Source organism: Ornithodoros turicata, chromosome 9, assembly GCF_037126465.1.
Source record: "Ornithodoros turicata isolate Travis chromosome 9, ASM3712646v1, whole genome shotgun sequence".
NCBI lineage: Eukaryota > Metazoa > Arthropoda > Arachnida > Ixodida > Argasidae > Ornithodoros > Ornithodoros turicata.
In genome coordinates this window covers 17,947,204-17,975,167 of record NC_088209.1, presented here as the reverse complement: position 1 = coordinate 17,975,167, position 27,964 = coordinate 17,947,204, and the positions used below count along the sequence as shown (strand labels likewise).

General features: G+C 48.9%; 2 protein-coding genes across 6 annotated transcripts; one reads left to right on the top strand and one right to left on the bottom strand.

The window, feature by feature from the left end:
• Window positions 1-56: 56 nt before the first annotated feature.
• On the bottom strand, window positions 57-12,666 carry LOC135368255 (uncharacterized). 2 transcript variants are annotated; one of them, XM_064601416.1, is made up of 4 exons: window positions 12,425-12,666; window positions 4,663-4,829; window positions 1,765-1,941; window positions 57-397 (listed from the first exon to the last, which is right to left on the bottom strand). In XM_064601416.1, the coding sequence occupies exons 1-4, from the start codon at window positions 12,652-12,654 to the stop codon at window positions 111-113; spliced, it is 861 nt and encodes a 286-aa protein (XP_064457486.1). In that variant the 5' UTR covers window positions 12,655-12,666; the 3' UTR covers window positions 57-110. The 2 variants fall into 2 exon arrangements, with proteins under 2 accessions (XP_064457486.1, XP_064457487.1); XM_064601417.1 differs by lacking the exon at window positions 12,425-12,666 and adding an exon at window positions 10,094-10,373.
• LOC135368254 (uncharacterized) lies at window positions 2,118-25,896 on the top strand. Of its 4 annotated transcripts, XM_064601414.1 has the most exons (6): window positions 4,794-9,760; window positions 9,830-9,890; window positions 11,042-11,092; window positions 21,451-21,617; window positions 23,769-23,945; window positions 25,559-25,896. In XM_064601414.1, exons 2-6 carry the CDS (start codon window positions 9,844-9,846, stop codon window positions 25,846-25,848), a joined length of 732 nt encoding a protein of 243 aa, XP_064457484.1. In that variant the 5' UTR covers window positions 4,794-9,760; window positions 9,830-9,843; the 3' UTR covers window positions 25,849-25,896. The 4 variants fall into 4 exon arrangements, with proteins under 4 accessions (XP_064457485.1, XP_064457484.1, XP_064457483.1 ...); XM_064601415.1 differs by lacking the exons at window positions 4,794-9,760; window positions 9,830-9,890 and adding an exon at window positions 2,118-2,193; XM_064601413.1 differs by having other exon boundaries at window positions 4,794-9,890.
• The last annotated feature ends 2,068 nt before the right edge of the window (window positions 25,897-27,964 follow it).

Here is a 27,964-nt window from a genome sequence, read left to right as displayed (position 1 = left end):
CTTACTTATCGTTTCGACGTTGTCCACATCCATTTGTTTAAATCTGCTGCAGATGATACCTTCGTCACCACTCACACTTTATTCCACAAATACACACTTTCGCAGACATATCACGCCAACTTCTTCACCAACTGATCGAACATCTTCCTCATGAGTTCCGCTTGAAGTCGCTCCGATTCACGTCGCGATTTCCGGTCCTCTTCTTCCATCTGCAGCTTCCGCATCTCGTATTCGCGGTCTGCTTCGAACTTTGTCTTTTCCAGCGCTAGCCTCTCTTCTTCTAACCTCAACCTCCGCTCTTCAAGTTCCAGTTCCTTCTCACGAATGAAGTTATCGGAGGGGCGTTTCTTCGCCGCTTCTTTGTCGTCTGCATTTGCGTTGTCGGCCTTCCGTTTACCTGGTATATGACAAACAAGCAGCTAGATACATACCCAGTCCCCAACACAGTTTACAGCATGGATTACAAAAAAAATCATGGTCGATCCATTGGTGGATCCGATGGAAATGCGTTGGCATTGAAACTTGAAACCCTTTGGGAACTCCCCTTCACAACGGTACACATCCCTTCAACGACCCTTCCCAAACGCTACACAACTCTTCACACGATCATACACAACGATAACCGATAACGCATAACAACATCCGCAGCCAAACGAGCCTTTCGGGCTTCCTCCGATTCAGCTTGGCAGCGCCGTCTCGCAGCCTCAGCCTTCTTTCGCCGCCGCTCCTCCGCACAGCAGCTTTCAGAACCCATGGCGCGCCCTCGTAGACGCGTCTGAACCTGTCGACCACCACAGCTGCACGCTGCACTGCCGGCGCGCAGCGCTCTCCACGGGCCCTTTCCTTCCCGCTCCACTCACCGTGCGTGCGCGCCTCGCCGTCCTCCTCTCCCCCGTGACCTACTTCCACGCGCGCTTCACCTGTACTCTCCCTCCCCGCAGCGCCTCCTCTCCTTCGTACTGCCTCTCTCCACGTCCTTGGCTACACAGACAGACCACGCCGCGATTCTTTCGTAGCGAGGACTCTAATGCGGGTGTATGAAAGATCGTCCCCAGAAAAAATGTCCCCCCGAGAAATCGTCCCCGCAACAAAAGTATCAAGAAAAGTAGTTTTTGTCAAACGACGCTATAGCGTAGCGTTGAGCGCGTGCCCAGTTGTGGGGAACCCCTCCACCCGCATGGGGAACTGTCAAAAAGAAGCCTAAACTAACATAACCTCTGAAAACTAACCTAGGACCCGGTTCTAACCAAGGTTCCCACCGGGGACGATTTTTCCGGATCCTCTCTAATGCTGGCGCATTAATAACTAGCAACAATGCATGGTAGACAACCTTTGCGATTACTTCGTAATTTGTATCACGTAGCGTTTAACTTGTTCGGGTGACATGTCTTTTAGAAGTTTGGCGAGTGAAACTCGCAGCCATGCGTTCAATGGCACAACCATTCGAAAGTCAAGTCTAGACGAGGATCTCCGTGCAAGACGTTTTGCGAGGAGAAAATTTCCGCTCGAACTTTTCGGTGTGCTTTCGCGCTTCTGGGTGCTCCGAAATTCCAGTGGACAGTCTTTTAGCCTGACGGTCATTTCAGCGATCAGACTGCTATTTTAATTTACCGCAATCATTCCATTTTATGTAACTTGCTTTACTTATTTTGTTTCACTTATTCGTTTCATCGACCACATTTTCGACACAGGCCTTCAAACGTAGCTTCCTCTCAGTGCCACAACAGCTGGTGCAAGGCTGCTCCCATGTCGCGATATATTTACCGTTATCTTGTCTCGGTGACCATTGCGAGGCGTCTGGTGTAAGGACAACTTCCACGTCGCCCGTGATAGGCGCCTCCTCGTGGTCCGAGTAGGCATAAGACGGCTGCGGTGACGCATCCAAACCTTCTTCGTACACCTGACACAGCAAAGTGGAATCCTGCTCCGACGTGTCTGCGACTGAGGCATTCATGAGCATTAAAAGACGGGCGTCGTGGTTGGATCCATAGGGTAAAGTGGGGCTATACTTGAAGACGGGGGCAAGTTGACGACAGTTTGGGTTTGTCGCGTGGCATTTTCTTAGCAATATTTTTTCCCGTCTGTGACACCAGGGTGAGCACAGTCGTTATCTGCGCTTTGAAGTAAAGTGTTGACGTTCTGCACGTGGCTGTTTAGAAAGACGTGACACGTTGTTTTGCAGATGTGGTCGAGGTAAGAGGGGCCCTTTTTTTCTCCAATCTGTAACTTTGGCGAGCGTTGACTTCGAATTTGTTCATTTCTGTTCCTCGGCTAATAAAATATGACCTACTCGTGGCTGACCGTTTCGGCTGGCCCAAACAAAAGAAAATTTAAACCCGGCATTAATGTTTTGATGTCCTCAACTTACCCATAGGGTGGGGTAAGTTGATGAAAATATGTAGCCTGTCATTTTTGGCTCGTGCGAAATAAATATCTGGTTTAGCACCACAGTAATTTGTGGATCATTTCTCAAAGGTATGGGGATTCAGTTAACGAATTATGGTACAATTTAGGCGATTATTCTGACTGCTATCAACAAAGTAGTTCAACTGTCTTCAACATAGACCACCTTACCATATCCCAAAAAGGGGAGTGCACAAAAAACAGCAGACGACACTGACAAGCTCTGCACTCTTAAAAATGAACTTCACCACATAGCACGCTCAGCCAACCATCACCCCGAGAGGCATTGTTCTTTCACTCGATTTGCTGAAAACGGGGGGCGTACGCCATTTTAGTGGCATTATGCAGTGCATAATTGCCACAAATGTGGCGTACACCCACGGTTTTCACCAAATCAAGGTAGAGATAACGTTTGCCATTTCGGATGATGTTTGGCTAGGAGCGTGTTACGTGGCGAAGTTCATTTCTGTTGTGTCGTGGCGGTGGTGGTGGTGGTGGAATACGAGCCATTCGTGTTACCGGTGATGAGTAAGTTACTATAAAGGTAACGAAGTGCGCAGTTAGCCTGGGAAAAGAGTAGTTACAGTTATCGTATTCCATTTTTTCGTGCGTGCAGCTCGATGCAAGACAAGCGAATGACATTCGGTGCGACTGTCATTCGCTGCAAATGCCATTCGTTTTGCCGTGTGACAGGGGTACAACTCAGTTATCAGGTAAGTAAACGAGCCGAGGCGAGCTCCGTCTAGGGACAAACACAACACACGGGGCCTTCAGGTGCCTGACGGAGAAACTCAACAAGTAATGCACGAAAAAGTCAATAAGTGGCTAGTGCTGGCGCTCACTGGATTTTTCGTGAGTTACTTGTTGACTTTGTCCCTTAGAAACTTGGAGGCCCCATGTGTTGTTGTTGTGTTTGTCCCTAGACGGAGCTCGCCTCGCCTCGTGTGCTTATGTGGTAACTGAGTTACTCCAATGTGATAACTATAATTCAGTTACTATTTTCTCGGGCTAACTGCGACTTAGTTACTTTTTTAGTAACTTATTCATGAGTGGTTTATGCTATATGCGTCACCTGAATGCCTCATATTCCATCACGACCTGGAGCTTGCGCTCAATGGACTGGGGTTGGCACTCATGGGATTTTTCGCGAGTTACTCGTTAACTTGGTTAAGTTGGCAACATAACTTGTTAACTTCGTAACATTAGAGTTACATCGTAAAAAAAAGTAAATAGAATATTGTGTTTCAGTGCGTAGACACAGTGTTATGTGCAGAGTACTTCCCGTGGGCCAGTCGAAGGCCGTGGGCGTATCGTGGTCTGGAAAAGAGGCGTGTGAAGTCCCGACCAAATGAGAAAACGGACGTACGGAAAATACTGAAGTACCTGAGTAACGTATGTGCAATTACATTTTACGGTTACATTAACCAAACACAAAAGCTAATATAGACAGGTAGAAATCCAGCGAACAGGTAAGGAAGTACGGAGGGAATTGCCTCAGGACGACAGCCGCCGATATTTCCAACAGAGACTCGGTTGTTCTGGGTACCGTCCTCATCATTGGCATGGTATTTAAAGGGTAGGTACAATGCTAGTTCTCCTATCTCTCGTTTACAAGGTCAGTATAATGTGCATGCCAAAGAGCATTATATTTTTTTGTAATTTCCGGTGACGGGTGACGTTGTGTTTGACATATACGTTATGTAAAAGAAAGATTTAGATGTTTTATTGTGTTTGCGTGTACATATTGTGTACCACTATTTAGGACATGGCTGTTGGCTGGCACGGTTAAATAGTAACAAAAAATAACAATGTCGACGGTACAAGGTTATCTCGTGTCCTCTATTCAACAGACACGAGGCGGGTTGTAAGGCACCATGATACACCGTACATGGCCAAATACACCCTCAAATACTGCCAGGCCACTTTCACAAAAACAAAAGCACCAAGGAAAAGGTAATGTAAAGACTGCCGTGGAGTACCCCCCAATCTAGCTGAGCTCCACTGCGCGGCCGCTGCGCGCCCGAACGAGCTTTTCGTCGGATGTTCCCTAATCGCTGGAGTTACCTGAGTATTGAGAGACCGTGGTAGCACGTTTGTAGTGTACTTTTGTTAACTTTCTTTTGTAGAAAAGCAAGCAGTTACCGCAACAGTGAGAATACAGTTCTAATAATGTTATAGGTATAGTTCGAAATTTCGTGTAACTTAGTAGTTACTATACCTAAGATTGGCACGAACAACAACGGATGGCATGCAGCTTACCAACAGCAACTCTTATCGGAGTAGAAGTATCTTTGGGCTTCGGCTGGACCATCGGCTTCCGTGTGCTGCTAGCTATACGGGTTCTGGGACCGCCACATTCAATTTCTAAGTCGGAGACTTCTTGAAGCAACGCAGTTTTTTCCTTGTACTGAGCCTCGGAACCGCTCCTGCAATACGGAATTGACAGGATTGTCACACTTGCCGTTTATCCACACGAGCGACATTTCCCAGAATACCACAGCGCAATATGCGAAAAACGCCATAGCTGTCTGCATGGTACACGCAGACCGGCGAGCGATACCGCCATCTTGGGTCCGGCGCGGCCGCGTCGCCTAGCAACGGGACGCCGATCTCCCACTTCTCCGGCGGAGGACAACGCGCACGCAGTCGATCCAGCTCGCAACCGAGGAAACCGGCTTTCGATGGAGGGGACTCAACATGCACGGCGCGTTCTTCGAGGGAGAAACCACGTGACACGACCGGGGGCCCAATCGCGGACACCGATCGAACGGCGGCTCCGGCGCGGAAAAGGAATGTGATACGCTGTACCACTAGTTAGTTAGTTAGTTCGTAAAATAAAGTAAACCTTGGAGCTATCAGCAGCCCTCCATGGGTGCCATTGCAAGAGCTGTATAGCTATTACACCTTCCGATTCAAAATACTCACAGCAGTCAAAACAAAACACAGCGGGATCCTTAAACACTCACAGGCACTCAATCAATAGAACGGGAAAACAATATAGCGCACTGGAGATCTACAAAATTGGTTCTCAGCAGTTCACACTAAAATGGAGTTCGCGCATGATGTTCGCAATACGGTTGTGAGACCAGTCTCACTCAAGAAGGCTACCAGCAGACGGATTGCCGTCCGTTGATTTCGCGGAGTATCCCAAGGACCCAATAAATGGGTCAGCTCCACTGGGCGATTCGTCATGCGTAAAATGCCGGCAAGGAGTGACTGTCTCTCTGATCTGAAGTGGCGGCACTCTAGCAAGACGTGACCGCTGTCATCCACCACATCACACTCTGGGCACAACGGAGACTCAACAAGACCCATCCTGTGCAGCAGAGAACGACAGAACGGGACGCCAGCTCGAAGACGGTGAATAAGTCTCAGCAGCTCGGGGTACGCCGCCAGGCATGAAAAATCTTAGGTTGGGGTCCATCTGTCGTAGAACATTCAGGTTACGGCTACTGTCTGCAAACCACAGTCGACGAGAAACTTCGTACATGACGCTGTGTAGTAGTCGACGGGCGTCGTGCGTTGTGAATGGGATAGGACGACATCGGCGCATAAGGTGTGCCTCTGTAGCGAGACAGTCAGCCTTTTCATTACCAGGGATACCGCAGTGGCTGGGTACCCATTGGAACCTAACCTCGTGACCGTCCCGGACAACAGCGTCGTGAACAAGAAGGGCGTCATACACCATGGAAGCGCACGATGAGAATGGGTCGAGGCTGCATAGCGCACATAGAGCGACTTTGCTGTCCCAGTACACTACCCAACGATTGCAATTTGTTGTCTTGATGTATCGAAGAGCTTGGGTAATGGCGTGAATCTCTGCAGCAGCAGACGATGACATGTGTGATAGGCGATAACGACTTTCAACGCCTCTCTCGGGTACCACAAAGGCGGATGACGAAGAATCCGATGTACATGACCCGTCCGTGTAGACATGACAGCGGCTGCTGTAGAGCTCTGCCATAATCTCCAGGACTCGCTGTTTAATGACATCCGCATTGACGATATGTTTACTTGGACATTCAGGCACACTCATTGATACAGATGGGTCCCGTAATAGCCATGGTGCAACCATTGAGGGTGCAGACGGTTGAAAGTTTGTGGGTAGCTGGTCGGCGTGTTCGGCGACGAGCGAGTGAAACTTAGAGTGGCACCTGTCGCTAAGCTTCCGGACTAGTGGATGTTTTTCATGCCGAGTCAGCAAGCGCAGGTAATGGCGCAGTGCCCCTTGCACCCTCAGGGCTTGTACAGGTGGTTCATTTCCTTCCACCAATGTGCAACTGTCTGAAGCTGCTCAGGCAGGCCCAGTACTGTACGCAGGCTTCTGGCGAGTGCTCTCATGCCAACCAAGGAGCGGAGAATGGTGCGATAAGCATCGGCTTTTGTGGTGATCCTTTTTATATGCGGTGACCAAGTCAAACCAGCTTCCAGAGTCACGCCCAGAAAACGATGTTGCTTTACTGTGTTCAAGACAGAGCCTCCAAGGCGTAAGGGGAGTCTCGTCATGCGCTTTCGCGTGAATGGTAGAACGACGGTCTTCTCTGGCGATACATCCATACCTCTTTCTGACAAGTATCTCACTACAGTGTCCAGAGCTTTCTGCAGGCGCTGCTGTATTTGAGGTTGCGCTTTGCCCGACGTCCAAATGCAAACGTCGTCTGCATACATGGAGATATGAACTCTCCGGGGAAGAAGCTTTGGGAGGTCGCACAGCGCCATGTTAAAGAGCACCGGGCTGAGCACGCTGCCCTGCGGAACGCCCGTGGTCATGGTGTGCTTTCGACACATCCCATCCTCATTGCACATGAAGATGCTCCCACGACGCCTCTCCATCGCAATGCAGAAATGACGTGCGGGTGGCTTACGGTGTCAAATGCCCTCTTGATGTCAAGAAACGCACCAACTGTAATACGGAGGAATGTCCGCTCGTGGCCGATGTAGGTTATAAGGTCTATAAGGCAGTCCATCGTACAGCAGGAGCGCCGGAATCCTGCCACGGATTCTGGCAGACTGCAGTGTGACTCGAGCCACCGTGTCAAACGGTGCCATGAGTTATTGAAGAGAGACAATTAAGAAGTAACGCATGGGCCTTCCTCGCTCAGGTTCCTTAGCATGGTGTAGGAAATGGAGTCGGGTCCCGCCGAAGTGCGGCGAAGGGCGGATCGTAACTCCACCATGCTGAATTCCCGATCGAGCACGGAGCTAGTAGAATGTATTGCGGCTTCATCAGCTCGTTGTAGTTCAGCAACGATGGTTGCATGATGCGGCTGAAGAGACGCTTCAGAAGGCCGCATTATGTACTGACAGAACTCGTCAGCCACCTCGATTTCCGATGCACCGCGGTTCATGGCCGATATTTTGAACGGAGCTCTATGTGCTGGCTGGGATTGGAGCCCTCGGACGACTTTCCATATACGAGTGGTAGGTGTGAGCGGCATGAGGGTGTCGCAGAAGTTCCGCCACCGCTTGCGATCTAATCGGACCAGGTGTCGTCTTGCGACTGCATGTGTTCTGCGAGCATCCAGTATATCCTCGAGTAGGCCTGAGCGTCGCGCCTTTCTCTCGGCTCGTCTTCTGAGCGCGCGCAGTCGTTGAAACTCTTGATCCACTGTACGATGGCCATGCGGAACGGCAGCCCTCGTTGTGGCCCGGTCATAACAGCTGCGGACGGACTGAGCAAAGCTCTCAGCATTCGACGCTGATGTAGTTATACCCTTAATCAGCGATCTATACTCCTTCCAGTTCGTAAGAGAAACATACTTTCTCGGCCTTTGAGCGATAGTCCCTAGTCCAGAGTGTGATATTAGTATGGGAAGGTGGTCGCTCCCTCTCGTCTCCACGTCCACTGACCATGTAAGATCATTCAGAATGTCTGGAGAGCAAGTCGTTAGATCCAGGCATGAGCTTGAGGAATTACGCATGAAAGTTGGTGACCCGTCGTTCAGTATGCACAGCTCTAGATTTTCGATGATGTTCGACAGCATTCTGCCCACTGTTGTCAGTTCTCGCGCTACCCCATATGACGTTATGCGCATTGAAGCAGCCGCACACTATGAGGTGTGCAGAATGTCTGGAGAATATCTCTCGCAGCATGCTTTCAGGAATTGTGGTGGCTGGAGGTAAGTAAACGCTGACAATATAGTCACCGTCATAGTGCTGCTGAACCGCACCTTGCACTGCACAAACTCACAAGCGTCCGTTTGCGAATTCCGGAGGAGTGTCGCAGGAAGATCTTGCCTTACACAGAGGATGGCGCGGCTCAGGCCTGCAGGCCGATGGGGATTGTATGTAACGTAGCGTGAAACACGAAAAGTTGCCGGTACTTTTGCTTCACTGATTACTAGAACTGGAAACACGTACCTCTACAGGAGGTCACGTAGGTCACACATCTTGCTGCACAGGCCCCCTGGCGTTCCATTGCACAATCGTAGTCGATGTGTACAGCTTATCCATGGTGGGACGTTGAGTTCCCAAAGGAAGTAGAGCTCTCCAATACAGATTCCATGGCCAGAAACGCATGTACCTCAGGAAGTCCTCGAGAAGCTGGAGACGCTGCGATGATAGCACGGAGGACAATGAAGAACATGTTGTACAAGAGTTGCAGGAAGTTTCCTTGCGAGTCATTGCTTTGCGGGAGTGCCACAGGAGCTGAAGACTCTGAGCAGGGCCTACGGGACTGGTTCAGGTTAGCCGTGTTCCTTGGGCTTGGTATAGGACGCGATGACATAGCCATTGTCGTGGAAGGTCCAGCTGAGGCCGAGGTTCCGGTCTTTTCTGAGGATGTAGGTTCATTTCGCGCTTCTCTGCCAGTTTTTGCGACATGAGCATACGTTGACCGGGAACGATTCCGTGTGTTCTGACGCGTTTGTTGTTCCCGTGTGACAATCGCGGCGGAAGAAGTAGATGGTGTAGACTGAGCAGCCAGGGCTAGTGGCGGACGCACCATGTCCTCGTTAAATGGAGGAGCGTGACGACTCGGTGGTATGCCCTCCAGTACTTGGTGCCTTGGTTGCTTGCAGCGGTCCGCTTCACCCCACAATGCGCAAACGATGCCGCGTGGGACCCACCACAATTTGCGCACTTTGGTTCCAGCTGTGCAGTCCTGATAGCAATGAGGCCAAGTTACCTCTGCAATTCTTCGCTATATGTCCAAAGCGTTGGCAGTTGCAGCACCGCGGTGGACCCTCGATATGCTCTTGTACGGGAAAGCATTCGAATCCTAGGTTTACAGACGAGGGGAGAGGGACGTCTGCACGGAACGTTAGCAGCACAGATGACAGTAACTCATGGCGGACCGTTCCGTCCTCGGATGGACAAAAGGCCTTCTGACGCTTGACAGAGATTACACCGTAGTCTTGTAAGTACTCTTGAAGCGCTGACTTTTCGTAGAACAGCGGCACTCCTTTTATTTTCCCTTGGTTCTTAGCGTATGACTGTGGAATGACCGGCTGCACTGAAATCCCGGCCAGGGATCGCAACGATAACAGGTTAGTAGCAGCTGCGAGGGATGGCACAGTCACCGCTACAGTACCATCCTTGTGGAAACGATGAGATATAGGACCTTATCTTGTGCCTTTGAAACTATCTCCTGGGCTACTTTGGTGGTGTTCGCCGACCAAAGTGGCTTATCAGCGGACTCCGGACGGAACAGCACCGGTATGCCACACCTTCTATTTTTCTTGTAACATACCATGGTGAATGGGGTCTCGTCCCCATCGTGCGCCTCCGTGGAATCATCCTGAATGTGCTCGTAACCCACTGTTTCCGATGAGTCAAGGAACTGTTGCTTCAAGTCTTCAATTGATATGTCGTCATCGTCTGTAGGTCGCTTATGCGGTAGCTTTGGTAGGTCCGCATCGGTTGGAATATTTCCGGGGACATTTGCGATGGAGGCCATCATGAAACAGGCGTCCATGCGCCACAGGCACAAGAACAGCCTACGTGCGATATAAGCACTGCGAGATACTTCGGGCAACGCACCTTTCGTATGTCGCTAAAAGGCAGGGAACACTGCAGATCCAATGAAAGGTGTTCAAGAGTCTATGATAAGCGAAAAATCGGCAAAAAATTGCGGAGCGAAGGAATCGGCGGGGCCGCTTCGCAGAACACTTCGTCGTCGTCCGTCCTTGTCTGCACCACTAGTCAGTGACTCTAGTATAGGACATGTAGAAAAATAATTATCATTTTTGCTTCTTTAATACCTTTGCGCTAAATACAATAAGTGCATGATGTAATGAACCACATACCTTTAAAGCACATGATGTTTGTTATTCTTTACAGACTTTTAATAAAAAGTCATGAGAGCAGTAAAGATGTCGTCGATCCTTGCGGTTGAGCTACGCAACCATGCCGACATCCTCTCGAAGAGGGTCATATAATGGACATGCATAATGTAAAAACCCCGAGACTAGGGAACACGAAGGGACAGACACAACACGAAGTTCCCTAGTCTCGGGGTTTTTACATTATGCATCATCTTCACCAGCTCGCTTGCTTCCTAGCCATTTTTTCATAATGGACATGTTCTCATTACCTGTTCCTTTTTTCATTACCGCAATATTTCTGTTTCCGTACGTTATACGTTTCTGATACCAGTGTTCCCATTTCGTTTCTGTTACGTTTCCGTTTCTGTTTCCAGTAAGGAACGTCACAGAGCTGCGGGTACAGCGCCGGGCACAAGCGCCGACAGGTAAGGTCGTCTATTCCCTTCTGGCAATACGATGGAGATCGTATATGTCGACGGGCGGCGGGCTTCTGCAGCTATTAAGTCTACGTCTTCATTACCACGTATACAGTGACCCGGGGTCCACTGTCAGTAGTAGCGATTGATGCCAAGATGCCTCGAATGCTCCTGCTTGCAATACACTGTAGGGCTGCTCTAGAATCAGTGTAGATCACCCAGGAGCTGGGTTGAAAGTGGCACTCCAATAGCTTGTTCAGGAAGAGTATCGCGTAGAGCTCCGCACAGGTGGAGGACGTGCGGTGCGAAAGCTTATACCCGCATGACTACATGCTGCACAGTGAAACGATGGATTGTTGATGCGCTTCACGGACACCAACGGAGACTTTGCTGTTTCTTCGCGCAGCAGGAATGCCCATTACACGAATTCAATACCGAAAAAAAAAGAAAAAGAAAAATTGTCGGCTTTATCGAAAAACACACTCGATATTTTTTCGTATGTTTTACGAGACGGATTGAGATATAACCTTATATCAATTTCATCGTCCTACTCCGACTTCTCCATACTGTGTTCTGGGCTCATCTATGCCCATTTTCACTGAAAGTGTGGAATTTGGCAATTTTTACCACAAAAACTAATTCAGATTAAAATTTCTAAACTTTTTCATACTGAAGCGACCAATAACGGCTACACAACAAAAAATTATCTGCGAAATTGAATTGGTAGATTGTTACTTAAAAAATCCTGAATTTGCAAGAAAATTTCTAGCAAATTTCTTGCACTTTTCGTCACCACCGTAGAAGCACACAAATTGCAGTAAAACGCCCGTGACTTTGCACAAGCATACAGAAGACATTCCTTTACGCAAGTGAAAAAAACGGCAACATTCCACGCGCTTTCAGTAATCAGTATGCCCCAGTTGTCTTCCTCACGTAATAGTGGTGTTGGGGAAGCGCGCGCTTCTCCATAGTGTCTGGCAACGGGATGCATGGCATCAGCACAGAAATACTTCGTAGTCACATCAAAATGCGCTCCATACGGTTCTCCAACACATGGGAAGAGTAGCGTGCAACGGTCTCCGTGGCAACGGTGCAACTTTCCCTTCACCGCCAGACAGGTGGCTCCATCTATGGAGTAGACCTTCAACGAAAGCTCATTTCCTTTCCATTTCCTGCACGCTGTGTCTCCCTCCCTTCCCTTTCGTTCACCCTCGCGAAAATAGCGCCATCGGTGGTGTTACCATAAAAATACCGTGCCAATTCGGTTTTCCGGTCTTGCAAACGTGGGAGTTACAGACTTCAACCCATTGTCATGTCTGCACATTGCTAACATGTACTTACTTTCTGAGATTATTCCAATCTTGTTTCCGAAAGAGATTCAGCAGAAGATCGATCCTTTCGCGACAGCCTCTCACTGTAAATTCCTTCTCGCTTGCGGCGTTCACTCCCTGAGCAACAACGGCCCATTTCGACGAATCGGTGAACGGGTTCAGAGAGAGAACTTCTCGCATGAGATGGACGTCGTCTTGTGGGTGGAAGCGCTTGCGGTGGATCACACCGAATGTCGCCATGTTGACCGCCGCTTGACTACCGTGCAACAAGGGGACGGTATACGGTGTGCGATGCGCTAACGGTGAAGCGCAGTACGGCCTATTCACGATACGCATGCGCGTTTCGGCATTCACCGTACTCCCATTGATCGCGGATGGGACGGGGGCGAAAGGGAATAATAGGAAAGTACCGCGGTCTTCGCGGCCATTCATTGTACGGCGTTTTTAGCGGCGAGACACAGGACGCTTCCGAAGTGTCATACGTTCGGAGTGGCCGGTGCACAATAAAATGCAGACGGGGACGACCGAATCACTTCTCTTTTGAATAGATGTCTACCTCTATCGTTCCCTTTGCTTCAATCACGTGGGTTACGTCACACGGTACCGAACTTGATTTCATCTGTTTTTGCCCCTAACTTGTTTTCGTAAGACTAATAATACCTTTATTGTTGTCTCCTAACTGTTGGAATGATCTTCCGACTGCACTCTGCACATGCAACCATGACTGATCGTGATTCATTTCGCTAACATTTCATTGGGCATGTACCGTCACAGAGCAGTATTGGGAGATAGCTCGTTACTGTAATTCAGTGGTTTATCGAGAATTTCGTCCCCGGTTGTGTGTCAGGCTCCGGAAGGTGGAGGGAGTGGTCGTCTTTGTGTTCGTAAAGGGTAGCGTTGGTGGTTCTTTGCACGCGCAAAATATGAAGAGAGCTTCGCGCATTGCGCAGACTTTGATACGATCAACTAGGATAGTATCTCATTCTGCTATCTCGCTTTTGGCGAAAATTCCTTAATTTAGGTAATTGGGTAATTAGTTTTAGGTAATTAGTCATCTTGTAGTTGCACACTGCCTTCCGGAGGATGTCCACCTGGCCGTAGAACTCAAATACGAAAACGACATCTATGCTGTTCTCGTAGTTTTTTTTTCTTTTCAATAAACTTTTTAAAGAAATAAAAAACTGTAGAGAAACGTGTCCCATGAGCCAGCTGGCACAGGAAGACTACAGCTTCTCTTTTTGCACCGGGGTGAACACTTGAAAGCTGACCTCTGCTCATCTTGGATTGAAACGTTACGTAATGCATACGTGCGTGACGTACGTGTTCTGCGACGTGGTCGCCTTGTACGTAATGATTGCAATTGCTTTGGTTGCATAATGATTGCAATTGCTTTCTCTCTCTCTCTTCGTAATCATCATTCATAATTCGCAAGCGGTGAAAAGTGGCAATTTTTGCGCATTTTGCCATTGCCATATACGTGGCTTGCACGTGACGTCACGCCGTAGCTTTACCGGTGCTTTTTCCCTCTTTCTGGAGAAAGGAAATAGGAAGCATAGAGTTCCGGTTGAATCTGCCTATTTTGTCGGAGCAGTCTGGGTTGCTCCCTGGAGCGACCTTGACTCGAATGCCGCTCCAAAGCTCCCATTGGAAGACTCCAGAACTGCTCCCAATCTGCCAATCGAACAGGCTTGCTCTCGGCGGAGCAACAGAACTTGCTCCGGAGGCGCTCCGAATCTGCCATTGGAAGTTTTGCGCGAGCGCAGAGCCACCAACGCTGCCCCTTACGAACGGAAGGGCGACATCGTAACGGTCCTTACCGGTGTACGGTCGAGTATCCTTCATTTTGTGATGTCACCGCACCACCACCTCCAACTCCACCATGCGGAGCCTGACACACCCAGGGACGAAATTTTCAGTAAACCACTGATTTACAGCAACGAGCTATCCCCCTATACACTGCTTTGTGATACAACAACAACAACAACATAGATGAATGGATGATGATGATGTGGGATGTTTCCCTGCGTTGAGTGCAGGACCCTACCCCATTCCAAAGAGGTTCATATGAGAGGATGACGAGGGAAGGAAATTCCTACAGTTCGTGAAGCAGGCCGGTGGCCCTCAGAAAGGAAAGGAAAGCGCCAAGTGCACGGCACTGATGGCCAGGGTTACTCCATGGGCCGAGAACTTTGCAGATGTTGAATGGCCTCTGATCGAGCATTTCAAGTTGACATTTAAAGGTACTGTAAAGCAGTAGACAAGCATGGTATGCCGGTGATGTTTGTAGATACTTTGTTGCTTCTAAATACCATAGGCGGAACCGTACGACCGACAACGCGCTAAAAATATTTTTAATTTACCATGAAAAATGCGGCGTAGTGGAGCGGTGCGACGCCTGGTGTCAAACAACCCCCTGTACAGCGGGCAACACTGAAAATTGGTATTACACAGTATTACATCGGAACTTCGTTATTTTAGTAACCATATTATTAGTTTCCCTGTTACCTATTCATTCTGAAACCCCTGTTAACAGTGTTTTTTGCGAAGTAACCCAGCGCTGTCCGCTGTTCGATGGAGGCTCTTCCTACTTCTCTACTGCGCATGCGCGCTCCTTCTGTTCGCGACCTCTTTCCAACGAACAAACTCTCTCTGTGAACCTCTGTGAACAAACAAGTCCCGACGCTGTCTGGCTTCTTGAACGTCTGACACATTTTTTTCAACGGCTCAGCATTTTATTTCAGTTCGCTTATCCGTTTATCTTCAGATGTGGATCGTTGTGTGGATTGCAAGGGCGGATTTTATGGTGGATTGTTATGTCGGCCCCAGTGTTATACGCATGCAATGTGGTTGCCGCCGTATGTGGCAGGAGTACGGATTCATTTCGAATACCTAGTACAGTGTTGCCCGTAATCTTTAATTGTAATTTTCTAATTAATTGCTCCGTCGATTGGAATGAAACTTGCGCAGTTTTTGTCTAGGTGGCTTGGACTATCGAATAGCCACACTAAATTACATTTGATCGGTGCTGCTTTACAGTACCTTTAAAGGCCCGTCGCTCGCATACGTACTGGCTGCAGTCTTCTAAAATGTGTCGGATTGCTGCCGGGACACCACAAGTTGTACACAGCGCCGTGTTGCTGTGGCCCAACCTATACCGGAGTGCGGGGGTGAATGCGACGCTGAGTCGTAGACGACGTACGAGAGAGGTAAAGAGGCGAGGGAAACCGCCTGGCATTTCAAATAATATTGTTGGGTCAACAGCATACAGAAGCGACCACCGGGTGATGTCATGACACCATTCCTGATAGGCCCAAGGCGAAGTCAATGCGGACAAGAGGGAGCGTCTATCCCCATTCGAAAGTATGATGGGGACTGCTGAGCGGCGATGGTGAGCCGCAGCAGCTGCCCGATCCGCTACTTCATTGCCTCTTATGCCAATGTGGCTAGGGACCCATTGGAGGGTCAACCGGTGGCCCCTGTCTTCTAAAACCTTGAGCGTCGTCAAGATGTTCACTACCACCGGAGCCAAGGAGCCACGGATGCCCATGTTGTCTACGCACTGCAGCGCTGCCGCGAATCTGTGCAAACCACCCAGAGGCGGGGGTGGTGATCCAAAATAGACTTTAGGAATAACAGGATGGCATACAACTCCGCAGCGGTGGACGAGGTGCCGTGCGATAGGCGGAACCCACGTGAAATTGATTCCTCTGAAATTACAAATGCCGCAGATGAGCCGCCAGTAGTAGAGGAACCGTCCGTATATACGGCGGTTTGGTTTCCGTATGCGGCGTCCATCCACTCCAGAGTAGCCTGCTTGAGGACTGGAGCAGGGGTTTGGCTCTTCGACCCCTTGATTCCCGGGATGTGAGACGAGATGGATGGTTTCGGCAGTGTCCATGGGGCTACTGAAGAAGCGGTTGGGGCAACAGTGAAGGCAGGTATATGGTCCGTTAGTTCTTGCACACACTGCGCGATTTTGCTGTGGTTCCGCTTACGAAGCTTCTGTACCAGTGGGTGACGGCGATGGTGAGCGCGCAATCGCAAATAGTGGCGGAAAGTTTCTCTCTGGCGGAGGACGCCAATTGGGAGTTCCCTGGCTTCGGCTACCACCATCCTCGTCTCAGCGCAACGCGGAACGCCAAGACAGGTCCGCAAGCCACGCGCCAAGGCGCAACGGAGCTTGTGTTCGGATGTCCGTGATAGTCCGTGCAACGCAGGAAGTCTGTAGGCTACTGAGCCACGAACAAGCGCTTTGTGGAGTGCAAGAAGGTCTCGCTCACTACATCCCCAGCGCAAGCCGGCAAAGTGACGTATCACATTTCCCCAACGTTGCGCCTTTGAAGTGAGATAATCAATGTGTCTTGCCCACGACAGGTTGCGGTCCAACACAACACCGAGGAGCCTGTGGTGCCTGACCTGCCTTAAGGGAGATCCTCCGATGTGTAGTGGGAACCGGCGCATCTCTTTCCGGGTAAACGGAAGCGTAGCTCTTTTCTCAGTGGAGATGTCCATCCCAGCTTTCAGGAAGTAGACATGTATGTCATCAAGTGAGCTCTGGAGCCGACACTGAATTGCAGGGCGGGACTTGCCAACCATCCAGACGCAAATGTCATCAGCATAGATGGACAGATGCGCCCTCCGAGCAAGGCACCCCTTGAGGCCCATCAAGACAATGTTAAATAACAGGGGGCTAAGAACACTTCCTTGAGGAACTCCCTGTGGCACAGTAATCTTTTCCGTGTCCCCCTCGCATGTAGTGACGAAAATCTTCCGTTGATGGAGGAAGTCGGAGAGCCACGTCAGCGCCCTATGAGGCACCTGGGCCTGCAACAACCCGTGAATAACACAAGGGTGGCTTACGGAATCGTACGCCCGTTTGATGTCCAGGAAGACAGCCATCGCTATTTGTCTTCGCGCCTTCGCTTCTTCGACCGAAGAGACTAAATCGAGCACCGAATCCATGGAGTTACGCTGTCTGCGGAAACCCGCCATTTCCTGAGGAAAAACAGATCTTCGCTCCAGCCACCACTTGAGCCTGTGCAGTATCATACGTTCAAGGACCTTGCCTAAGCAGCTGGTGAGGCTCACGGGTCGGAAAGACGCCAGATCAGAGGGTTGTTTCCCCGGTTTCAGGATGGGGACTACCCGTGCCTCCTTCCACGCAGCAGGGACCTGCCCATCCCTCCATGACGTGTTGTAAACCTCTAAGAGCGCCAAAAGGGATGCGTCGTCCAAATTGCGGAGCGCCGCGTAGGTGACTTTGTCTGGACCGGGCGACGACTTCTTGTGGGAGAGTGCCAGCGCAGCCTTGACCTCGGCAAACGTGAGGTCTGCGTCCATGTCAGGGTCAGACACTGACGGGGCTTGACTAATAGCATGCTGCATCTCCAATGCGTGGCTCCGAAAGGTTGCACATTTCGCTGCCTCAGACTGTGCTGCCAGAATTTTGCAGAAGTCGTAGGCAACTTCCTTCTCAGGCCTAGATACTGAGAGTGCCAGAGATCTGAGGGGATTCCTCGCGGGAGGAGCTTCGCGGAGACTCCGCGCAATCCGCCAGACCTTCGCAGGGCTTGAAAACGGAGTCAGAGACGCGCAAAACTGACGCCATCTTTTTTTGTCAACAGCCTGCAATGCTTTCTGTACCGACGCATTCGCACGACGCGCGGCTTGTGCATCTGCAAGTTGACCGGATCGCCGGGCCTTCCGCTCTGCCCGTCTTCGAATGGCACGCAAACGCTCCACCTCCGGATCCGTACCTGCGTGGCCAGCGCTGATCTTTGCAGTCGTGGTGGCAGACGTCAGAGAGTTCACAATATGGCCGGTAAATTCGCCTGCGGTCATTCCCACGCGCACGTCCTTTTTGCACAGTTCACGAAAGGACTGCCAATTTGTTAGCCGTACGGTTCTGCGGCCTGCCCCAGATGCGTACTTGGAGCAGGACACCAATATAGGAACGTGGTCACTACCTCTTCCGCCCAGGTCTGCGGACCACGTCAGGTACGGAAAAACGTCCTTCGAACACAGCGAAATGTCGAATACGTCTGTTGAGTAGTCCCGGCGGAGGCATGTTGGAGACCCGTCATTTAGGACACAAAGATCCAGGTCTTCAATGATGTCGCACCACAGGGACCCCTTGCTGTCTCGCCTGCGACTCCCCCACAAGGGGTGATGAGCGTTGATATCCCCAACAACAAGGAAGGGATCACTCGCCCCTGCCAGAGCTAGTCTTAGGTCATGGGCTGTCGTCTGGACTGACGGCGGCACGTACACGCTGAGAACAGTCAGCGAAAATTTCCCAAGAAGAATCTTGCAATGGACGCAGTCGAAAGGAAACTGTCTCGCCGTGTGTACTTGCGTCACAGCCAAGTCTTGTCGCACACATAGCACCGTCCTTTAAGATGTGATACATACGCAATGAAACGTTTGCGAAATGAATCACGATCAATAGGTGGTGGTAGTGGTGGTGATGTTGAAAGGGCTCACGATCAATAATGGTTACGGTGCAGTCGGAAGACCATTCCAATATAGTTAGAAGACGAATGAAAGAAGAAACGGTTATTCTTCTTATTAATATTATCAAAACAAGTTAGTGCCAAAAATAGCGCGTCACTCTGCTAGGTGCGATCGACATATAGATACAGTAGACAATCAAGATAGATGCAACGGAGCCACTCTGACAACAAGGTGCCGGGGCAAGGAATCCGTAAGAGAGCGTTGTCACTGAGTATGAATGCAACTGCTGTATTTTGATAGCCTCGAGTGCTTCAGAAAGATATTTCCGTGAGGGATCCTGTGTGGCAGAAGCGTATTCTAATTTTCTGTTGTACGAGGGAAGCACGAAAGCTTTTCACATATTTCAAAGTTCTGTGTGACGTAAACCACGTCGTCAACGATAGACGAAGACATCTATTCAAAAGTGATGGTGTTACCCGTCTGCATTTTAGTGTGCACCACTCCAAACGTATGGTACTCCAGAAGCGTCCTGCGTCTCCCCGGTAAAAACGTCGTAGAATGAACGGCCGCGAAGATCGCGGTGTTTTGCTGTTATTCGATAGTTTTAGCAGACCGTTGACAACGTGGCTTGCGTCGAACCGTATCAACCGGAACCAATCAGTGGATAAGATTCTGAGTCACGCACCACTGCGATTGGTTCCGATTGGCACTGTAACCTTATCAACGGTATACAAAAACTCTCTATTCCCTTTCGCCTCCGCCCCATGCGCTATCAATGGGAGTACGGTGAATGCTGAGACGCGCATGCGCATCGTGAATAGGCCGTACTGCGCTTCACCGTTAGCGCATCGCGCACCGTATACCGTCCCCTTGTTGCACGGTAGTCAAGCGGTGGTCAACATGGCGACATTCGGTGTGATCCACCGCAAGCGCTTCCACCCACAAGACGACGTCCATCTCATGCGAGAAGTTCTCTCTCTGAATCCGTTCACAGATTCGTCGAAATGGGTCGTTCTTGCTCAGGGAGTGAACGCCGCAAGCGAGAAGGAATTTACAGTGAGAGGCTGTCGCGAAAGGATCGATCTTCTGCTGAATCTCTTTCGGAAACAAGATTGGAATAATCTCAGAAAGTAAGTACATGTTAACAATGTGCAGACATTACACTGGGCTGGGGCCTGTAATTCCCACGTTTGCAGGAACGGGAAACCGAATTGGCACGGTATTTTTATAGTAACACTACCGATGGCGCTATTTTCGCGAGGGTGAACGAAAGGGAAGGGAGGGAGGCATAGCCTGGAGGAAATGGAAAGGAGACGAGCTTTCGTTCAATGTTTACTCCATAGATGGAACCACCTGTCTGGCGGTGAAGTGGAAGCTGCACGCTACCCTACCCATGTGTTGAAGAAGCGTATAGGGCGCGCGTTTTGATTGAAGTCTGTATAAGATCACATAGAAAAACTCCTACTCAGAGTGAAAAGCAGATCCATGTGGCGTTCTTTTATCGTCGGGTTGCAGGCGAAAACACCGCAGACGGAATTTGTTTTCACGGTGCTACCCATTTTGACTTTGTCCGCAGAAGGTGATAATTTGCTTACTGGCGACCGACTGGCGATCGAAAAATCCATCAGAGCCAATCCTAATGGAGCCATTAGGCCAATAAACCTATCGTAATTTCGGACATCCCAATAGGACTAACGGTTTAGCGGTTTGGGCGACTAACGGTAGCTAGCGACTAACGGTAAGGGTCCTAATGGCCTGATGGGAGCCTAATGGGTGGGAGCTCAAAAAAAGTAAAAAATAGAAATTTAAAATTTGTTTCTTTCTCTCTTTTTTCCGCATGGCACAATTTAATCGCTCTTGCTTCTGTTCTTTCTTTTGTTCTCGTTTCCAAGACTTTTTGAAATATACAGTGCGCGCAGCGTTTCAAGAAGTAAACAGAAAAAAGTAAAAAAAAAAAAAAAAAACGCTTTCCGGAACTGAAGGCCCAAAATCTAACTTAAGATGGCAGTGTCCATTTGCTTTGATGCATAGGCATCAAAGTGGAGGTGGATCTAAGAAAAGACCTTCCCGAAACAGCACCGGAAGCGGCCCCGACGACTTTTTTATCGGTCGCGCATTCAAAGACACGGCCTACTGGGGGGCGGACCGCGTTATCAAGGGGCCCCTCTCCGGTATATGAGGGACCGGCTCCCATTTGTCCCCCTCCACCTTATACGCAGGTTTGAAGGAAGACCAGAGCATATGGATGCTGATAGCACATATACTATACTTATAGCTTGTCTTCCGTGATTTGGCGAATCCGAGAGTCCGGTTTGCTGCGGCGGGGTTTGCAACGGCGAATCGCCGTAGCAGACGAATTCTGACTTTATATGTCCACGTAGCGATGGAGAGAGAAGAGGCAATAAGCAGGCCTTCTGTTATATAGGTGGCGTTGGCAGTATGAAGACCCGACGTTGGGCGCTCAGGCTCACGTGACAGCAGAAAGTTATGACGTTTTTCGCATCTTCCGCCGTGGTATTCTGGGAAATGTCGCTCGTGCGGATAAACGGCAAGTGTGACAGTCCCTTCCATTCCGTATTGCAGGAGCGGTTCCGAGGCTCTGTACAAGGAGAAGACCGCGTTGCTTCAAGAAGTCTCCGACTTAGAAATTGAATGTGGCGGTCCCAGAACCCGTATAGCTAGCAGCACACGGAAGCCCGTGGTCCAGCCGAAGCCCAAAGATACTCCTAGTCCAATGAGAGTTGCTGTTGGTAAGGAGCGTGCCATCCGTTGATGCTCGTGCCAGTCTTAGGTATAGTAACTAAGGTACGCGAAACTCCGAACTGCACTCCAAGTAAAAAAAAAAAAAATGTAGAATTTCCTACCCAAAGTTGCAGCAGGACAGTACTTCTACTATTTTCTGCCAATCCACACACGTCTTCTCCCGCCCAGGTATAAGCGGCGGCGTCCCTTTCCCTTGTTCCTCTCGCTCACGTGGGCTCTAAGAGAAAATGATAGAATTTCCTACCCAAGCTGGTGCAACGACGGATTGTACTCTGTAGTTTGTTTCAATTCTGCAGTTATGCCCAAAGAGTAAAACTGGTTGGAGTAGAAATGTGGTTGCAATGCAGCGCTACCGAAATGGGTAGGAAATCATACCTTTTTTTTTCTTAGAGTGTGTACCTAGCATTATTAGAACTGTATTAGCACTGTTCTCGCAGTATCTGGTTACTTTTCTACAAAAAGTAACTTTTAAGTGTCACTAAAGAACGAGAAAGTAGCCGAGGCAGGCCACAAAGTAGGACGACGCAAACATGTAAGCCTCCAACGCCCAGAATCAACGAAATCAATCAACTCAGGAAAAAGGTGTTCGCACCATTATTCGAAACTATAGACCTTCTGATTTCCGATCGAATACTATGTCAACAGGACTTTCCGCTGAGTTATATCCCTGGTATACCCTTATTACACGGGCAGACTTCGATGACCGTTGTAACCACCTGCCTTGAAAAGCGCGGGTAGCGCCAGCAAGCGTTCAGTTAACTTCTTTAATTTACTTCTTTAGCTTCTTGTTAATTAAATTCTTTCATTCATTAGCTTCTAAAGGGGCATTGAATCCAATGCTGCTTGACTGGTTGATAGGTACAGGTAAATCACTGTAGATGTATACTCCCAATTCGAATTTGAAATTGACACGATACGCGCTTGCTGCCGCTACGCGCGTTTTTCAAAGCAGTTGATTTCAACGGTCGTCGAAGGTTGCCCGTTGCACATACCCGTTTTTGTCGTCCGTTTGCCTTAAAAATAGAACCCTGATCGATCCCCGTACACTCTTAAAAATGAGTTTCACCGCATAGCACACTCCTAGCCAACAATAATTTCGAATGATATCGTTATCTGCCCTGATTTGTTGAAAACGGGAGGCGTACGCCTTTTTTGTGACACCTATGCTGTTCATAATTGTCACAAAAAAGGCGTACGCCTCCCGTTTTACACAAATCACGGCAGATAACGATATCATTCGAGATAATGGTTGGCTGGGAGCGTGCTATGCGGTGAAACTCATTTTTAAGAGTGTAGGTTCCAATGGGCTCGTTTTGCCTCCGTTAAAAACGCGGACGAGAAAAACCTTCGTGTGAAACAGGCCTAATAGGGGTATTAGAGTACCTCAACTACAATGGAGACGGATAACCAATCACGCTCTTCCCCCTCTCTCTTACTTCTTACTACTTTTCTCACTCACTCATACAGACACGGGGCAGGGCGACATTGATTTTGAAGTGCTATTATTATTTTTGGTCAAGGTAACAGTGAAATGTAATTGCACATCAAGTTACTCAGCTACTTCAATATTTTCAATACGTCCGTTTTCTGGACTTATTTGGTCGAGACTTCACACGCCTCTTTTCCAGACCATGATATACGCCCACACGGCATTCGACTGTCCCACAGGAAGTACTCTGCACATATAACACTGTATAACTAAGCGCAGAAACAGCGTTTCCTAGTTACTTTGTTCAGAATGTAACTCTAAGGTTACTAAGTTAATAAGTTGTGTTGACAACTTAACCAAGTTAACGAGTAACTCGCGAAAAATCCCATGAGTGACAACCCCATTCCATTGAGTGCAAGCTCCAGGTGGTGATGGAATGAGGCATCCAGGTTACGCATATGACATGAACCAGTCACGAATAAGCTACTAAAAAAAGTAACTAAAAAAGTTGCAGTTAGTCTGGGAAAATAGTATCTGAATTATAGTTACAGTTACCACATCGAAGTAACTCGTAAGTATTATAAGTATCCCACTGAAGAAACAGACAAGTAAATAATTCAGTTACTATTTTTCCAGGCTAACTGCGACTTAGTTACTTTTACTTTATCTACAAGCGACGCTCCTCTTTCAACACTCGTGAATGCCTCAGTTGCAGACACCTCGGAGCAGGATTCCAGTTTGCTGTGTCAGGTGTACGAAGAAGGTGCGGAAGCGTCACCGCAGCCGTCTTATGCCTACTCGGACCACGAGGAGGCGCCTATCACGGGCGACGTGGAGGTTGTCCTTACACCAGATGCCTCGCAATGGTCACCGAGACAAGATAACGGTAAATATATTGCGACAGGGGAGCAGCCGTTCTGTTGTGGCACTGAGAGGAAGCTACGTTTGAAGGCCTGTGTCGAAAATATAGTCGATGAAACGAATAAGTGAAACAAAAGAAGTAAAGCAAGTTACATGAAATGGAATAATTGCGGTAAATTAAAATAGCAGTCTGATCGCTGAAATGACCGTCAGGCTAAAAGGCTGTCCACTAGAATCTCGGCGCACCCGGAAGCGCGCGCACCGAAAAGTCTTGCTCGGAGTTCCTCGTCTACACTCTTAAAAATGAACTTCACCGCATAGCACGCTCGTAGCCAAAAGTAATCTCGAATGATATCGTTACCTGTCTTGATTTGTTGAAAACGGGAGGCGTACGCCTTTTTTGTGACATTTATGCTGTTCATAATTGTCACAAAAAAGGCGTACGCCTTCCGTTTTCAACAAATCAAGGCAAATAACGATATCATTCGAGATGATGATTAGCGAGGAGCGTGCTATACGGTGAAGTTAATTTCTATTTTTGGCTATTGTCGTGACGATGCCCGCTTGAGTGCGGCCAACAACGTCAAGCTACTTCGACCGCCCCCCCCCCCCCGCCTCATTTCTAAGAGTGTAGACTTAACTTTGGAAGGGTTGTGTTACTAAAGGTTATGGTTGTAAGTTTCACTCGTTAAACTTGTGAAAGACATGTAACCCGAACAAGTTAGACGCTACGTGATACAAACAGGAATTACGAAGTAGTGGCAAAGGTTGTTGACCATGCATTGCTGGTTATTAATGCGTTAGCATTATAGTCCTCGCTAAGAATAACCGCGGCGTGGTCTGTCTGTAGCCACGGAAGAGGACAGGGGCACTCCGAGGGGAGAGGAGAGTTGGTTGCGGAGAGGGGTCGCGCTGCGCAGAGGGAGAGTACGGTAGGAGGGTGCACGGAGGTAGGTCACGAGGGAGAGGAGGACGACGAGACGCGGCACGCATGCGCGGTGGGTGTAGAGGGAAGGAGAGGGCGCTCCGGCAGTGCAGTTGGTGCGGCCGTCTGACTCAGACATGTCTGCACTGTTAAAACAGAACTTCACCACGTAGCACGCTCTTAGCCAACCACCATTCCGGATGATATCATTCTGTGTCCTCATTTGTTCAAAACAGGGGGAGGCGCCTATCTGGGCATGCATAACGTGTCCCAGGTAGGCGCCTCCTCCCATTTTCAACAAATCTACACACATAATGATATCATTCGGGATGATGGTTGGCTATGAGCGTGCTATGTCATGAAGTTCTGTTTTAACAGTGTACGTATAGGCGCGCCATGAGTTATGAAAGCTGTGCGGAGGAGCGGCGGCGAAAGAAGGCTAAGGCTGTGAGACGGCGCCGCCAAGCTGAATCAGAGGAAGACCGAAATGCTCGTTTGGCAGCGGATGCTGTCTTGCGTTAGCGTTGTGTAGGGTCGTGTGAAGGGTTGTGTAGCGTTGTGAAGGGGAGTTCCCAAAAGGGTTTCAGGTTTCAATGCCAACGCATTTCCGTCGGATCCACCAATGGATCGACCATGATTTTTTTGTAATCCATGCTGTAAACTGCATCGGGGACTGAGTATGTATCTAGCACTGCTTGTTTGTCATGTACCAGGTAAACGGAAGGCCGAAAACGCAAACGCAAATGGAGACGACACAGCGGCGAAGAAACGTCCCTCCGAAAACTTCATTCGTGAGAAGGAACTGGAACTTGAAGAGCGGAGGTTGAGGTTAGAAGAAGAGAGGCTAGCGCTGGAAAAGACAAAGTTTGAAGCAGACCGCGAATACGAGATGCGGAAGCTGCAGATGGAAGAAGAGGACCGGAAGTCGCGACGTGAATCGGAACGGCTTCAAGCGGAACTCATGAGGAAGATGTTCGATCAGTTGGTGAAGAAGTTAGCGTGATGTGTCTGCGGCAGTGTGTATTTTTGGTCATAATAAAGTGTGAGTGGAGACGAAGGTATCGTGTGCAGCAGATGTAAACAAATTGATGTGGACAGTATTGAGCAACAAGTAAGTGGGATGTTTGCGTAAGTAAGCTCCCGGGTGCGCAAAACACCATCCTTTTTCTGCCGCTTACGTGCATGCAGGGGCAGAGATGAAGTAGCAGAATGGTGTCTCGAAGCGAATAGAAGTACAGGGGGGATGGGGGGCGGGGGCATTCCACACCAAGTGATCCAGAGGTGCCGCTCGACCCCCCGCCCCCAAAAAATTTTATGTGAATTTTTTGGTGGTTCCTTATGACTCCGAAAGCAACAGAACATGTTTTTTTTAACGAAATTGAAATTTATGGGCTGCAGAGCCCCTCAAAGATGCAGTGCTTGGTGAAAACCCATGTCACTTCAAGCAGGCATTACGGCCCACGTAAGGCACGGAGCATGTTAGAAAGCGTCTTATTTGATAGGGGAGAGTTCATTTCACCGTATGTATTTTTTTACCATCGCGCTCGACGGGCTCGAAGCTTGTGGCATGCACGAAATTTGCAAAGTGTGTGCAAGTTTACGAATCTTTTTTTTCAATACAAAATTCTGGAATTTCTGGAATTTCTTCTCAACATTTTTTGTGGAATAGCCCCCATGTTGTACTTTAAGCACACACACAAAAAAAAACCCATCAAACCCCGCCGGTGCACTGTAAGCCGCAGTAAAAAATTCTAAAGTTGTGAAAATTTGACAAAATGCACATTTTTTACCGAAAAATTCGGTGTAGGAGGTCTGGATAGAAGCGTGATCAAGCTGTCTCCCTAGCACGACGTAGCAAAAAAATCTCCGAGGTACTTTTTGTTAAACTCAAATAATAATTGTTTAATTGAAGTTAACTTCGCAAACGTGTGTGTGTGCTGCGGCGCATCGTACCGAATGAACAACTGAACGGCTCACTCACAGAACGCTAGATGGAAGGAAAACACTAGGCGATAGCATCATGTATTTGTACGCAGCCCCGCTACAGTAATGCCGTGGGGCGTCGCAGCGTAAGAACCTAAATCAATATATCAATAAAAAAGAACAAATGAATGGCATAATGTTTGCTGACGCTTTCGTCGAGGCCAACCCCTCCAAGTAGTATATAGACAGCCTTCCGAGTGCAGTTGACATACTGCACCAAAGGATAGTTATCGCAGTTGCGTACGTAAGGAATAGGGTGGTGGTCCTACCCAATGCGCGAAGCTCTCTTTATGTGCGCAGTACCACCAACACTATCCCTCGCGTACACAAAGGCCTATGGTGCACTAACTCACTAAATTCACCAGGGAATTCACCAATTCACCACGAAAACAGAATTTCTCGAATTCAAATCCAAGGAATGTTCTGCGAATCCACGAGTCTTATGAATCTCGAATCCTCTCCCAAAGAGAGTCTAAAAGAGCTACTGAAAAGTGTTTTGAAGCAGAATTTATCATATATTTATTCAATGAGCGACAAATTAAATAATACTTCACTTTCAAGAGAAAACAATAACATGGTGTTTATCGGCCACAGGAGGTACCCAGACTCTCGTGTCAAAACTAAGAAACAATCAAAAGCGAAACCGTGTTACTTTTAAACTTAATATCGGAGCTTCGTGCTGTGGTTTTAGCCGGATCAGGCCAATCAGGCTTTCCGCGGCGTCCGCAGGCGCCAATTTAAAAAAGAAACAAACAAAACAAAACGTGTTTGGTGGATACGAAACATTCGATTCGCCGTTTTGGGCACTGGGATTCGGGGACCCGAATCTCAAATCCCTGCTCAGGATTCGAGGATTCAAGGATTCGGTTGGCCTATCCCTAAAATTCACTATTAACTCATACATACGTTCAACTGGATATTCTGCCGTGCTAGCCACACAGTAACACGTCGGAGAAAACCCACTTTCCGCATATGTGCCCTTCCCATTCTGGGAATAAGATTACTTTATCCTCCTGCACGTGGGGCCACTTCAGCACCTATCTGAGTGAGACTCATGTGCTCGAGGCAAAATAGTATTATCTTCGGTAAAATCCCAGACAGTATTGTCCTGTTACACACCTCCGCGACACGTGTTC

Bases quoted from the DNA above. Each gene is read 5' to 3' on its own strand.
- LOC135368254 (XM_064601412.1), top strand. From the start codon at position 19,768: ATGGCGACATTCGGTGTGATCCACCGCAAGCGCTTCCACCCACAAGAC. The intron at 19,998-21,450 runs GTAAGTACATGT...TCCGTATTGCAG, and splicing joins GATTGGAATAATCTCAGAAA to GAGCGGTTCCGAGGCTCTGT. The intron at 21,618-23,768 runs GTAAGGAGCGTG...TGAATGCCTCAG, and splicing joins TCCAATGAGAGTTGCTGTTG to TTGCAGACACCTCGGAGCAG.
- LOC135368255 (XM_064601416.1), bottom strand. From the start codon at position 12,654: ATGGCGACATTCGGTGTGATCCACCGCAAGCGCTTCCACCCACAAGAC. The intron at 1,942-4,662 runs GTAAGCTGCATG...TGAATGCCTCAG, and splicing joins TCCGATAAGAGTTGCTGTTG to TCGCAGACACGTCGGAGCAG. The intron at 398-1,764 runs GTAAATATATCG...GTCATATACCAG, and splicing joins GTCACCGAGACAAGATAACG to GTAAACGGAAGGCCGACAAC.